Source organism: Takifugu rubripes, chromosome 14 (assembly GCF_901000725.2).
Source record: "Takifugu rubripes chromosome 14, fTakRub1.2, whole genome shotgun sequence".
Lineage (NCBI taxonomy): Eukaryota > Metazoa > Chordata > Actinopteri > Tetraodontiformes > Tetraodontidae > Takifugu > Takifugu rubripes.
The window spans coordinates 2559593-2571734 of record NC_042298.1 but is presented as its reverse complement, the minus strand read 5'-3'; the positions used below and the strand labels follow the sequence as shown (position 1 = coordinate 2571734).

The following is a 12142-nucleotide window of genomic DNA, read 5'->3' as shown; positions in this document are numbered from 1 at the left end:
ACACAGCTGAGCCCCCGACCAGACTCCTGATGCTGCAGAGCCAAAGTGAGCCTCAGCCAGCGGCTGCGCTCGCTCTGAAGATCAATATATGGATGTTGGATCGCTGAGAACTTTCAGTATCGACTGGATCTCCAGCTCAGTACCTGGGAATCAATTGATCAGGCTCAATCCTCACTCCATTAGGAGCTCTTAATTTATTAACCTTTTTTAAAAATCGATTGATAAGTGTGTAATTTCTGTGGAAAACATCACCTCTGGAAGGATTCACAAGCCTGCTATTAAATTTGTTCAGTAAAGTGATATAACGGTTCTGGTTGGATCCAGATGTTGCCTTTGGAGGGAAATAAACCCTCAACAATAACCCTTTGTGTCCTGCCTTTGGAGCACTTAACTACTGTATATCGATGTGGAGGTGCTCCTGCCGCAAACAGAACTTTCCATTATCCAGAACTAACTTTAAAGTAGATAGTCTAAAAATACACCCTTTTTATCTACATGCATGTGGGTTTCTCATGTTGGAGGATCTCTCATCAAGCCAGCCGTCGTGCTCCTCAGGGGTTTTTGGGGACGATGTCGGTCGTCACGATTGTTTCACCGTGGCCGTTCTTGGCTCTGCAGATATAATTCCCAAAGTCGATGGTCTCCATGTCCTCGACGGTCAGGACGCTCTTGGACACTCGCGTCGTCTGGCCCGCGCCTCTCTTAACCAGCCTCCAGGAAGTGTGAGTTTGAACTGGGCGCTGGTCCTTCACAATAAGAGCACGAGTAAATGCTGAGCTCAATGTAAAGATAAACCAATTGCCTGGAGGTGCTTTGAGCCCAGTTCTGTGTTTACCTGACCAGGGTAGATCCAGGAGAAGTTCATGTCCTCCTCTGGCTCCCCCAGAGCCGTGCAGGTTACATTGATATTGTCTCCACCTCTCACCGACTCTGGAGACACTTCAAGACTCACGTATGGAGGTCCACTAGGAACTGTCAGTGAGACGATAGCATTGTTAGCAGCTCTCTCTATTATTACTGGACAGCTGTGGATCTCTACCTTCCACGTAGAGCAGCTGATATTTGGTGGAGATCTGAGGGGTTCCCCTGGTCTCGGCCTTGCAGTAGAAGACCCCCTGATGCTCTTTGCTTGGATTCTGCAGCACAAATCCCTTGGTGGGGTCATAGGTCACCAGCGTGTTATTGGTTGTGATCTCCTCTGGGGGGACTTCCCTGTGCAGGGACACCTTGGCCTGGGCGTTGGTCACGCGACAGGGGACCACAGCAGGCTGGTTTGGCCGCAGGTAGATGATCTCAAAGTGGATGGCGGAGGGGACGAACAGGTTGTCATTGTCTGTTATGAGGGTCAGAAAGGTGTATGCTTCTGTTACTGCTGGGATCTTTCTCAGGGATTAACCACAAATTGTGAATTACCTGAGAAGTAGATGTAGGACACATAGGTGCGTTCATGGTCCCTGTCACACTCCGAACCGTCACACACTATGACCCAGCAGCTGTAGGGACCCGTGTCAGCAGCAGAGGGCGACGTCAGGATCAGCTGACTGTATTTGTCAGTGTGTTTAATGCTGCAGGGGGGAGAAAGAAACACTCTAGATGTTCAGATCTTCAACGCCGGAGCAGAACAGCTGATGCCAGCGACCAGCACCTGAGGCGGGAATCGTTGAAGGTGTCCAGGTAAGGCGGGTAAGACCATCCGATGGAGTTGCCTTTGCAGCGCAGCTCGATGGGTTTCCCAGGAGCCATGGTTGCGGTCGGGCCCAGACGTATAAAGCGTCCCTTATCTAACACCTGGGTCAACAGGGACTGGCCTTTCACCGCCCCCTCCTTCACTTTCGGGTATCTTAGCTTCACCCGCTTGCCCCCTGGCCTGATGCGGTTGTCCCCAATGTCTTTTCTTCTCTTAAGTTGTTGTTGGCAGGAAGCTGATTACATGTAGCAACACAGAAAAGGAGGAAAACCATCTGTTGGGTTGGAACATGTAAAAGAAGTAACAGGATGGCCTGATCACTCTGACACCTGAAGATACCAGGCAACAGCACTGAAGCCATCCCTCCTGGGACCTGACCCTTCAACACCAATGCCATTTAAACACTGCTTTCCGCCCCAGTTATTAGTTTACTGAGCTCAAATAAACTGTAAAGTCTTTTAAAAGTGGCTTTGTCTGACACAGTCTAGTTGCTTTAATTTTCATGCTATTTAGGTCATTTTTAACATTAGTTCTTGTGAGTTCTGGTATGGCTCGAAAATCTCACCATGGATTGATCTGCAGTTTTTTTTTTGCAAACATGCCGACACGTCGCTTTTACTCACCATGTTGGAGCTCCAGGCAGAGCAATGCCAGCAGGGAAAACATGATCCAGAGGTTCATCGTGCTCTTTCAGAGGATACTCTCTCTGCAAGGTCTGGCAAGTCAGGAGGTGAAGCGGGACAAAGCAAGTGAGACAGCCGTGCTGCTTTCCTGGAACTCTGCAGGCTCCAACCACCCAGAAGGGACTGCCAGCTCCATCCTACTCGCAGACTGAGAGCAAAAAGGGAAAATACATATTCTAGAGTTTACTCCTCCTTCCCAAGAAAGAGCAGAAACATGTACTCTAGAGCCCCCTGCTGGTGAACGTGTGAATTCCACGTCGCAATGCTAACGCCCTGTTTCCACTGTTGAAACTAGAATATTCTAAATGTCATTTTTTTTTAAAAATATATATATATCTTCATATGATTGCAAAATGAATGAGAAAAATAACAAACACTACTACAGGTACTTTTTTGTCTTTTTTATTTCTATTTAAAAGACATGTCAAAAAGGGAATCAGACCATTTCTTGAATTCCCAAACCTATATTAAACGTTCTTAAAAGCGCACTAAATAACAGGGGGGAAAAAACATACTGTGAGAATGTGAAAATGACAAAATACAAAATGTTTGAAAGGAGTTGCATGCATATAAAAATAACCATTCATTTCAGATTGTAACAGTTCAAGTCCAAGACACACCAACGTAAAGAAACAAGTCTAATTTTAAGTAAATTGGCCCCAAATTTTATTATAAGTATGACAATGATGATCTGACACCTACAAAAACCCCAAAGATCCTATATGATAGGTTTAGTCCTGATGACACTTAGCGACCTTTTTATGATGCAGTTACATACACGTGTGTGTGTGTGTGTGAAGCAATTTTTCATGAAGCTCACCACTGACGTGACAGCATGTGTTACTATATTCTTTAATCTTTGTACCATTAATAGTAAACGATTGTGAGCTTGGAACAAAACACGAGGCGCTGCAGAGCACACGCCAAATTTTAACACTGTTTCAAATGTAAAAAAAATATGTGTTTTCCACTTCCTAAAATAAAACAAAGGCACATTTTCACAAGTGTTAAAGAGAATAATATGTCTACTATCTGCACGCTGTTATCTGGTTCGTCTCTGTGTTGTCAAAAGAAAAGCCTTGTGGCCTCTGAGATTTAGTTGCACCACACAGAGAGAGGCAGGTTCTGGCCTCTGTGGTATAATACTGACGGCGTCCTCGCAGAGTGAACGTGCTGGTCACTGAGGTCGCCCTCGCTCAGCTTGTACAAGGAGATAAGGCAGGTAGACGTACAGCTGCACATGTGTTGCCCTACAGTCCCAGGATGAGCTGGTCAATCTTTAACACTGACTGGTCTTTTCTGGACCCATGAAACGCTCCTGTTCCTTTCCCACAGCACGCCCGCTGCTTTTCTTGTCTCTGGGCTGCTCGCTGCGGCTGTTCGCAGGGCTCTGCAGCAGGCGCTGGCGCTCCACACTGTGCCACATGCCGTAACCAAAGTAGATGAGGAAGCCTGAGAAGAGAGCAGGCGAACGAGAACAGAGTTGATGGGGGAAATATAAGAGTCTGTTTTTGTAAATTCCTGCTGGAACGTGATTTTCTGTTGCTGCTGGAGTCGAATTTTAATTTCTTGATGGAGGGGGGCTGGAGCTGTGAAGCCAGTCGTGAAGTCTGGAATTGATTTCTCTATATACAAAGTCATCATAAACACGTATTTCATAAAAAAAATCAGTATGATTTTTTCTATTCTGCAGCCCCTTGGAGTGTTTTAAAAGAAGCAGAAACTCACCGACAGCCATCCACACAGAGAAACGGATCCAGGTGTCCCCACTCAGCTGAAACATCAGGTAAATATTGACTAATACGCTCAGAATGGGCAGATAGGGCAGGAGAGGAACCTGTGATTCGGAGGGAGGGGAGAGAGAAAGCACGTCGGTGTCATTCGAGAGTGTCAGACTCGGTGTAAAACCAAGTTTCTGCTGCCACCCACCATGAAAGAGACCTTCTTGCTGGTCTGAGGCTGCCTGCAGATCAGAAGGATGCAGCAGCTGAAGAGGAGGAGGCACAGGGACAGCAGCACCAGGGCCCACGCTTGTGCTCCAAGGATGGCGCTGATGTGGTACGTGGTGAGATAGCTGAGCGCACACACGATCACCACTGTGGCGAGGGGCGAAAGTTAACCCTCACATCTTTGCATGTTCAGGGACACCACAAAGAATTCGGTCACTGGCCTACCGAGCACGCAGATGGACATTTTCACCACGCTGGAGGAATGCTCGGACGGCGAGCTCGGAGGCTGCAGGACGGCTTGCAGGGTGGAGCTGCCGCCTTTGAGCATGTTAAGGTGGGACTCGGACTCCGTCAGGTCCGACTCCCCTCCCTCAGAGGTCAGGTATTCTCTCTCTCCAGGGCCTGCTCGCTGTTCAAGGGCTCCATCTGGCTGGTACCTGCCCGCCGGTCACACCAGGGTCACGAAAATACTGTTTACATGTGTGTTTACTTAACGCAAACCACGTTCAACGTCCAGCAGCTGAATTGTGCAGCAAGTAAAATCAAACAGGTTATAGCTGAATTGCCCCTTGATCTATATACATACCCAATAGCAAAAAAAAAAAAAAACTACCAAAGTATCAATTTTCACCTCTAGAAGTAGCCCAGATATTTCCTGTAGCTGCAGTGGTGACGCAACAGGCAGAACTACAGCAGGATAGTCTAAAATCTATCACACTGAAAGCTTTCAGCCACCAAGGAGCTCCTTCACATTCATATAATAGAAGCTTTCATGGCTCTTACACAAGCAGCGTGACGCAACAGCGTGATGCAACAGCTTTGAGGCTAACGCTGACAGCCCGCGGTACCCCTGGACTCTATACTAGCATATAAGTCAGAGCTTATTCTTGCATTCATTTATCAGCATGATTCTCTTTTTCTAATTAATGTATTTATTCTTTAAAGAATGTTTGGCAAATACAACAGGAAGAAACCTCTTAAATCCAAGGGGGAGCCACCAATATGTGTGTAGTGACTTTGAGGTTTCATGTTTCACTTATCTTTTCCTCACTGAATCAGGAATTTATCCAGTACATTTATAAACAACAGCTCTATGATGATGTGTCCTCATCTGGTCTGCATTTCTTCTGATTGAACATTAAACCTCAACCCTAAATTAGAATTGGACCCACCTTAGAATCAACACACACACAGCAACCAGTGAGTAGGCCAGCAGAGTCCCAATGGACATCATGTCAACCAGCGCCTTCAGGTCAAACAGGAAGGCCATGATGGCTGGAGCAGAGGAAAAAACAGTTACTACACTTCTTTGGAAAAGAACGCACATTAACGCTAAGAGAAAACAGCAGGATTTTGCCAGATGCAGATTAAAAGCTCATGCAAGTTTTCATGGAAAAAGGCCCCGAACTGAAGGCGTCCCTGGTTTGACAGCTGGAATTGGCACCGTGCGGAGCGTCATTTGACGTGAGAGGCGCTGCGGTGCTTATCACATCACCACATTGGAACAGGAACAACAAAGAAAGCCCCCCTGTCACGTTCTACCAGCTGTGCAGCGCACAGTCTGATTTCGGGGTCGGCTGGTTGTTTTCATGTGTTGCTGCTTTTCCACCGACAGTGACAAGAACATTCAATTACAAAGCCCTTAAAACCCACTAAGTTAGAGTCTGCTTGCATTCCCGCCTGCTTCTCAAAGCTACAGCACCTCCCTGATATTCTTACCGTTCCGCCTGTCGATACCGCCCGACGCCGCCTCACAGTCGTTGGAAACGCCTACTCAGCTCAAATGCTGAGGTGTTCAAAGCAGACTCAAACACGGCTGCAGTGACGACACAGAGGAGCTTCTAACCCCGTCAACACCCCCACTAGGTTCACCAGGTGAGCGCCCAAACTAGTTAAAGCTGCGTGTACGCTGTGTGTCAAACCCTGACCTCTGCACCGGTGCAAGAGGAGCACAAATGTGGATTTTCCAGCTTTATAATGGGCCGAAACTCGTCAAACACTGAGAATGTGAGGTGTTAGAAAATGCGAGATGCTGCCCTGTGGATCATGGGAGTCGCAGCAGACGCACCAATACCTGACTGAAGCTCACGTGGTTTCAGGTGTGATTGGTTGTCAAGGGACAGCAAGAAAACAACCATATCAGATCAAAACCCAAGTGCCTGGCTATCCACATGCTGCTGTAGGTCCCATCACCATGGTTACCATGCAGTCACCACCACCACCACATGCATTCACAAGCTAATCACGGGCCGACGGCTGACTCCATCAGAGGCGATCGCTGGTCCCAGGATCTTACCCGCTGTGGTACCCGCCGCCATTGTGGCAGCCACCGGAGACTGGCGCTTACTCACTTTGGACATAAATTTGAACAGAATGCCATCTCGTGCCATGGCAAAGAGAATGCGCGGCAGAGGGAACATGCAGCCCAGTAGGCTGGAGAGAAGAAGTTTCATGGTTAAGTTCAGGCCACAGTGGAAAACAAACATACATGACACCAGCGCAACTGTGAAAGGACCAGAACTTTCAAGGTCGTCAACGAGTCAATTATAGGTTAAAGTGGGGGTGCCCGGACTTAGGCCATCGTGGGCCAGAGTCGGGCCGGGTTTTGTGTCATACCAGGAAGAAAGAGCTTCCTCCAAGCGACAGAGGATCCCAGTTAAAGCGACGTCTACCTGGTAGGACAGAAAACCCGGCTCAACTGCAGCCCTTGAGGACTGGATTTGGACCCCCCTGGAAGTGACAGTGGGTCAAATTTCAGCAGGAAAAAAGGGAACTGTTGACTATTGGGGCTTTTGACTGGTTCTTTCACGGGTGACTGGTGGATCAGCAGGAGCACTGGACCCTCCCCGGCTCTCACCTGCAACTAAACCGGAGGTCATAGTGGCAATGAGAGGGGTCTTCGTCTTTGGATTGATTTGGGCTAAGGCTTTGAAAAGCACCCCATCCTCTGCCATAGCAAAGATTACACGAGGCATTGGAAAAATGGAGCCCAGCAGACTGAATGAGACAGCAGAGACATGCGAGACAAAGAATTAATCAATACACACAGACACAAAACCACTTTACAGAGCGCGATCAGTCGCCTGTCATGCTGGTATCATCGTCTCTCACTGATAATCCACTATGAAAGCAGCTTTCAGAGGCCATGGCGTTAACAGTCCACTCTTCTTTTGTTTGTTTAAGAGTATCTCATGTCATGATTTGGTTTTGTGTTGTTCCGTGACCTGTAACATCCAGACCCAATCTGATGCAGGTTGGTTAGCGACTGTTAAACCAGGCTATTCTGACCGAAGGTGAAAGAATGATACAGCAAACCATCAGGGAAGAGAGGCAGAATTACCACATCGCACCAGTACAACACACTTAAACCATTAACGCAACATCATTGGTGAGGCTATAGGACAAAGACATGCGGCTTGTCTGAAATTAGGATTAAGATCTGTGGCCCCCAGTAAATGACAAATCAATCCAATAACAAGACACAGGGGCGTGAGGCCATACTTTAACTATCAAGGTCATTCTAGAAGCATAAAAATATAAATGTTTTTACCTGGCGGACAGGGCGCACAGTGACCCTGCAGCCACCACGTATTTAGCGGGGCCCCAGCCCACATATTCAAAGGCCATGGGCAGGGGGCTCTTCTCATCCAGCAGGTAGTAGGGCATCATCAGCGTGAGGGCGGCCGACACCCCGAAGTACGCCAGGAAGCACATGGTCAAGGACACCACGATGCCGATGGGAATGGCCTTCTGAGGGTTCTTCACCTCTTCACCTGACACACACACACACACACAGCTTAAAAACAAACACCTTGAACACGACATCTGAATAAAGTATACATCCAGTTCCCTCACCTGTGGTGGCGATGCAGTCAAAGCCCACGAAGGCGTAGAAGCAGGTGGCAGCGCCAGCTAACGTCCCGCTGAAGCCATACGGCATGAACCCCCCAGCGCCATAATCACTGCTTACGTTGGTCAACGCCGACAAGTTCCTGAAACGCAAAAAATTGAAGCTCACTAAAATCCCGAGTGTGATGTTAAAGCAGCGTTTTTGCTGGGTGGGAAAAATCACCTCGTTTCCCTGGTAACGTTTATAAGCGACTCTTCGGTTATCGTCCAGTTTTCTATGTCCCCTTTAACAAACCCTGAGATGATGACGAACAGGAGGACGAGCACGTTGACCGAGGTGAAGACCTTGTTGACGGATGCTGACTCCTTCACCCCAAATGACAAAAGTCCTGTGAGGGGAAAACAGAACTCACTGACGTACTGCCAAGCTTGAACGCCACGCTCCTTTAATGATCCGGTACCCCACTGCTCTGGATTGTGGAAATACCCACAAAAGGTGTCAGACCTCAACATCTTGGGAATATCTGCCTTTCCTACAGTGTTGATTAATATTCTGTTTAGAGCTTTGATGAACACCATCCTGAAGAAACACCAGGATCAGAGTGTCTCTGGAACACTGACATAACAGGCCACTGACAGAGTTCCCAGTCTCAACTTAAGCAGTGAAGGAGAGCAGAATGTCTGGACCGTCATCAGCCCGACCACAGGATATTAGTACGGACTAATGATCCGTGTCTCTGTGGCCTCAGGCTGAGTGTGACTACGAGAGAGAAGCAGGATGTTTCTGACCCAAAAAAAGGAAAAAGAAAACTCCCCCAAGTGGATTCCTGGAGTCTTCAGACTGTCAGGACACACAATATGCACCAACTCTCACCGGAGAGCAGCAGGATGAGGCAGACGGCGAAGAAGTCGGGGTACTGGGCCAGGCCAGGCCAGTTCATGCTGAAGTAGGTTTTGCAGAATTTCTCTATGTGTCCACCGATCATTTCATCAAAGGTGCCGCTCCAGGCCCTGGCAACCGAGGAGGTACCTGAGACAGAGCCACAGTGGGTATCTCCGAAAATACACACGACCCCAAAACTGGCCCCAACTCACCAATCACGTAGGACAGAATGAGGTTCCACCCGGTGATGAAGGCCCAGATCTCTCCCACAGTCACGTAGCTGTACAGGTAAGCAGAGCCGGTCTTGGGAACGCGCGCCCCAAACTCGGCGTAACACAGGCCGGCCATGACAGAGGCCAAAGCCGCGATCAAGAAGGAGATGACGATACTGGGGCCGGAGTCACCCTTCGCCACCTCGCCAGCTAACACATATACTCCAGCGCCCAGAGTGCTGCCCACTCCCAGGGCGATGAGGTCGACGGTTCCCAGGCAACGGCACAGCTTGGAGTCTTCAAGGCTACTCAGGTCCACCACTTTCCTCCGTACTAGCGACCGGCCGAACGACACAACCTGCTCCAACATACTGGCACCTGCAAAGAGACGGCATATTGAACCTGCTTGGACAAACAGTCGGGACCAGCACTTTTACCACTGAGATTTGAGGGTTTCACAACAATATAGTTAAGATTTATACACCAAGTACTTCCGTTCTCTTGAAATATGGTAAGAAACAAAGGAGAATGCTGTTAAAATACAAACTTTTAGACAGATTCATGTCAGTTTGGGGTACAAATTTGGTGTGTGGTGTGTGTCAGAACTGCTCCTTTTATGTCAAGGGCAAAAAGGCAAATGATGTGGGACAAAGAGTATGTTTGTATGTGACCGTGACCATACTGTTCAGACTTAATAGCAGGATGCCCCTTAAAACTAAACAAGCCAGACCAGCCACTTAGCTCAGAGTACCTCTCCAATCGGACACTAATCTGCATTTTACACTTGTTAGTCAGTGCACACATGGTTTATAGTTTGTTGGGTTAGCAGAAATTGCACATTATGACACTGAACAAGGAAACAGACAAACAGAATGAGACAACAGATGTTTAGGCAGCTTCACATGCAGTTCATAGTCTCATCCTCTGCTGTGCTGTACCCTCTGTAATCTACAACCGGTCCAAATGTGCCATTATGTGTTAATATGGGACATATGTTAATCCCAGTGATGATGTAAAACAGTAATCAAAGAGCTGCATTCATAAATGCATATGGCTAAGTGCCATAAATCCGCAGCTATAACAGCCTTCTTTGTTTTCACTGTCTATTGATTCTATGCTCAAATTGATGCTATATTATTCAAATTTTCCCCCATTAACATTTTCTGGTGAAGGCTTGTTCACCGAACATAAACTGATATAGGCTGTAAATTTATACTGACGAGCATTCAAAAATGCATTAATGTCGATTTAAGCGTGACGTTTTATATCAAGAGAAAGATGAAGATCAAGAGTTTGGATTCTGGCAGCTCATTAACATCACTATAGAGGCTGTTTTACAGCATTCCAAGAGTGTAAGAAAAGCCCAAACTTTGGAGAGCAAAATCCAATCTACTAACTTACATTAAGTTTTGTTTTTTGGGGTTGTTTTTGCAAAGATTCGCATGCACATGGGTTGAAACAGTATTTTAACCACAATCACCACTGTGCTCAGTTTCCAAAACTGTTTAAACAAGCAGTTTTTTGCATATTTAGTTACTTTTGTATGCGAGTTACACACCTACCTGTGAGAGTAACGCTGTCTGTATATGATGGTCCAGGTTAGCAGATAAAGGCGTCGGAAGAGTTGCTGTTCCTACCAGCTGCTTTCAGCAGAGAGCCACACCTGATCAGCCGCACATGAAGCACAGGTAACAGTCGGATTTAATCCCAAAAACTGCTGCCCGTCCTTTAACGCTGCGCTTGGCGCTTGTTCATATGCTGGTATGTAGCCTGCAGAGCACACCTCCCCTCAGTATTTCATCTGCCCACACTTTCCCCCTCCACTCAGCCTCCAGTCCCTCCCCCCAGCCACCAGGAGAGTCATGTCCCTGTGAAAAAGGGGGAAAATGGGAGGAGCAGTCTCAATGGAATGAGGGTCAGGTTGTGGGTGGTGTTTCACCTCAGTGCTCCAGGTTTGACCGAAGATCTGCAGAGAGAACCCTCCGCGAATTAGAGAGACAAGAATTGAAGAAATTGTTTCAAAATAATAAAAATTTCAGTGACTTTGTAGTGGTTACGCAGGGCAGGTAACCATCACAGATGATTACTGACTGCTGATAAATGGTTGGGCAACTAGCGCTGACAAATATTGAGGCAGACACTTGTGTTTGCTCAGTGCAGCCCTCAAGTGTGCTGCTAAAAGCCTGGTGCTGATTGGTCAGTGAAGGGTGGACAAGCTACAGTGGAGGGCTTTTGTCCATCTAATGGATGACAGGTATTGCTCAATGCACCCCAAGCTATTGGACCCATGAACATTTCAAAATCAACAGTACAGTTCACTGTAGGTTGCCCAGAGGGGAAAGAAATAACTGTTTTGATCTCTCAGAGGAGAAAAGTCACATATAGTTCTGCACCTTCAACAAGGATGGCTGCAGTAGCGGAGGGGTTTTTATGCCAGCACTGGTTTCCATTCAGTGGGAAGGTGGCAGCTGGCCCCCAGAGCCACTGACCTGTTCATAGATCAGAGGTTGGTTGGTGTGACAACAGCCGCCTTTCTCGGTTTGTCTCAGAGCCCACCAGCCAAGTATCATTCTCCATCGTCACCTGAAAAAATGTTGGCTGTAGATGCCGATTAGCTGACCAGCATGCTGATGAGGAGACCTTTTATTTGAGGACAGGAGGAAGAGACCTGGCCAGCGGGGTTACATATGTGCACGCACAATACAAAAAAATAAAATTGCTTCTGTAACATATGCTAAACTCACCAATGTACTTAATATGCACATTTCTAGGGTGTCCATTTAGGATTAAAAACCACAATAATCCCACAATCAGTCTTGAAAAACTCCTGCCCTTTAGAAGCTGTTTTTCACACATACGTAGACACTGTAACCATGGAA

General features: G+C 47.4%; 2 protein-coding genes across 3 annotated transcripts; both read right to left on the bottom strand.

Annotated features, from left to right (window-relative positions):
* Nucleotides 1–164: 164 nt before the first annotated feature.
* Nucleotides 165–2515, bottom strand: pdgfrl (platelet-derived growth factor receptor-like). Its single transcript, XM_003970139.3, has 6 exons — nucleotides 2311–2515; nucleotides 1646–1922; nucleotides 1414–1565; nucleotides 1040–1333; nucleotides 836–972; nucleotides 165–746 (listed from the first exon to the last, which is right to left on the bottom strand). Exons 1-6 carry the CDS (start codon nucleotides 2366–2368, stop codon nucleotides 552–554), a joined length of 1113 nt encoding a protein of 370 aa, XP_003970188.2. The 5' UTR covers nucleotides 2369–2515; the 3' UTR covers nucleotides 165–551.
* A 741-nt stretch (nucleotides 2516–3256) lies between these two features.
* slc7a2 (solute carrier family 7 member 2) lies at nucleotides 3257–11086 on the bottom strand. 2 transcript variants are annotated; one of them, XM_029847343.1, is made up of 12 exons: nucleotides 10826–11086; nucleotides 9264–9641; nucleotides 9043–9198; nucleotides 8392–8557; nucleotides 8175–8311; nucleotides 7870–8092; nucleotides 6616–6752; nucleotides 5492–5594; nucleotides 4545–4756; nucleotides 4300–4466; nucleotides 4099–4207; nucleotides 3257–3822 (listed from the first exon to the last, which is right to left on the bottom strand). In XM_029847343.1, the coding sequence occupies exons 2-12, from the start codon at nucleotides 9631–9633 to the stop codon at nucleotides 3650–3652; spliced, it is 1953 nt and encodes a 650-aa protein (XP_029703203.1). In that variant the 5' UTR covers nucleotides 9634–9641; nucleotides 10826–11086; the 3' UTR covers nucleotides 3257–3649. The 2 variants fall into 2 exon arrangements, with proteins under 2 accessions (XP_029703203.1, XP_011608711.1); XM_011610409.2 differs by lacking the exon at nucleotides 6616–6752 and adding an exon at nucleotides 7177–7316 and having other exon boundaries at nucleotides 10826–11085.
* Nucleotides 11087–12142: the final 1056 nt, after the last annotated feature.

Excerpts from the sequence above, each read along its gene's own strand:
- slc7a2 (XM_011610409.2), bottom strand. The coding sequence starts at position 9,633 with ATGTTGGAGCAGGTTGTGTCGTTCGGCCGGTCGCTAGTACGGAGGAAA. Across the intron at positions 8,312-8,391 it reads AACGTTACCAGGGAAACGAG|GAACTTGTCGGCGTTGACCA; the intron begins GTGATTTTTCCC and ends TTTGCGTTTCAG. Across the intron at positions 5,595-7,176 it reads GACCTCCGGTTTAGTTGCAG|CCATCATGGCCTTCCTGTTT; the intron begins GTGAGAGCCGGG and ends CCTCTGCTCCAG.
- pdgfrl (XM_003970139.3), bottom strand. The coding sequence starts at position 2,368 with ATGAACCTCTGGATCATGTTTTCCCTGCTGGCATTGCTCTGCCTGGAG. Across the intron at positions 1,923-2,310 it reads CTGCCTGGAGCTCCAACATG|CTTCCTGCCAACAACAACTT; the intron begins GTGAGTAAAAGC and ends ACATGTAATCAG. Across the intron at positions 1,334-1,413 it reads GTCCTACATCTACTTCTCAG|ACAATGACAACCTGTTCGTC; the intron begins GTAATTCACAAT and ends CCCTCATAACAG.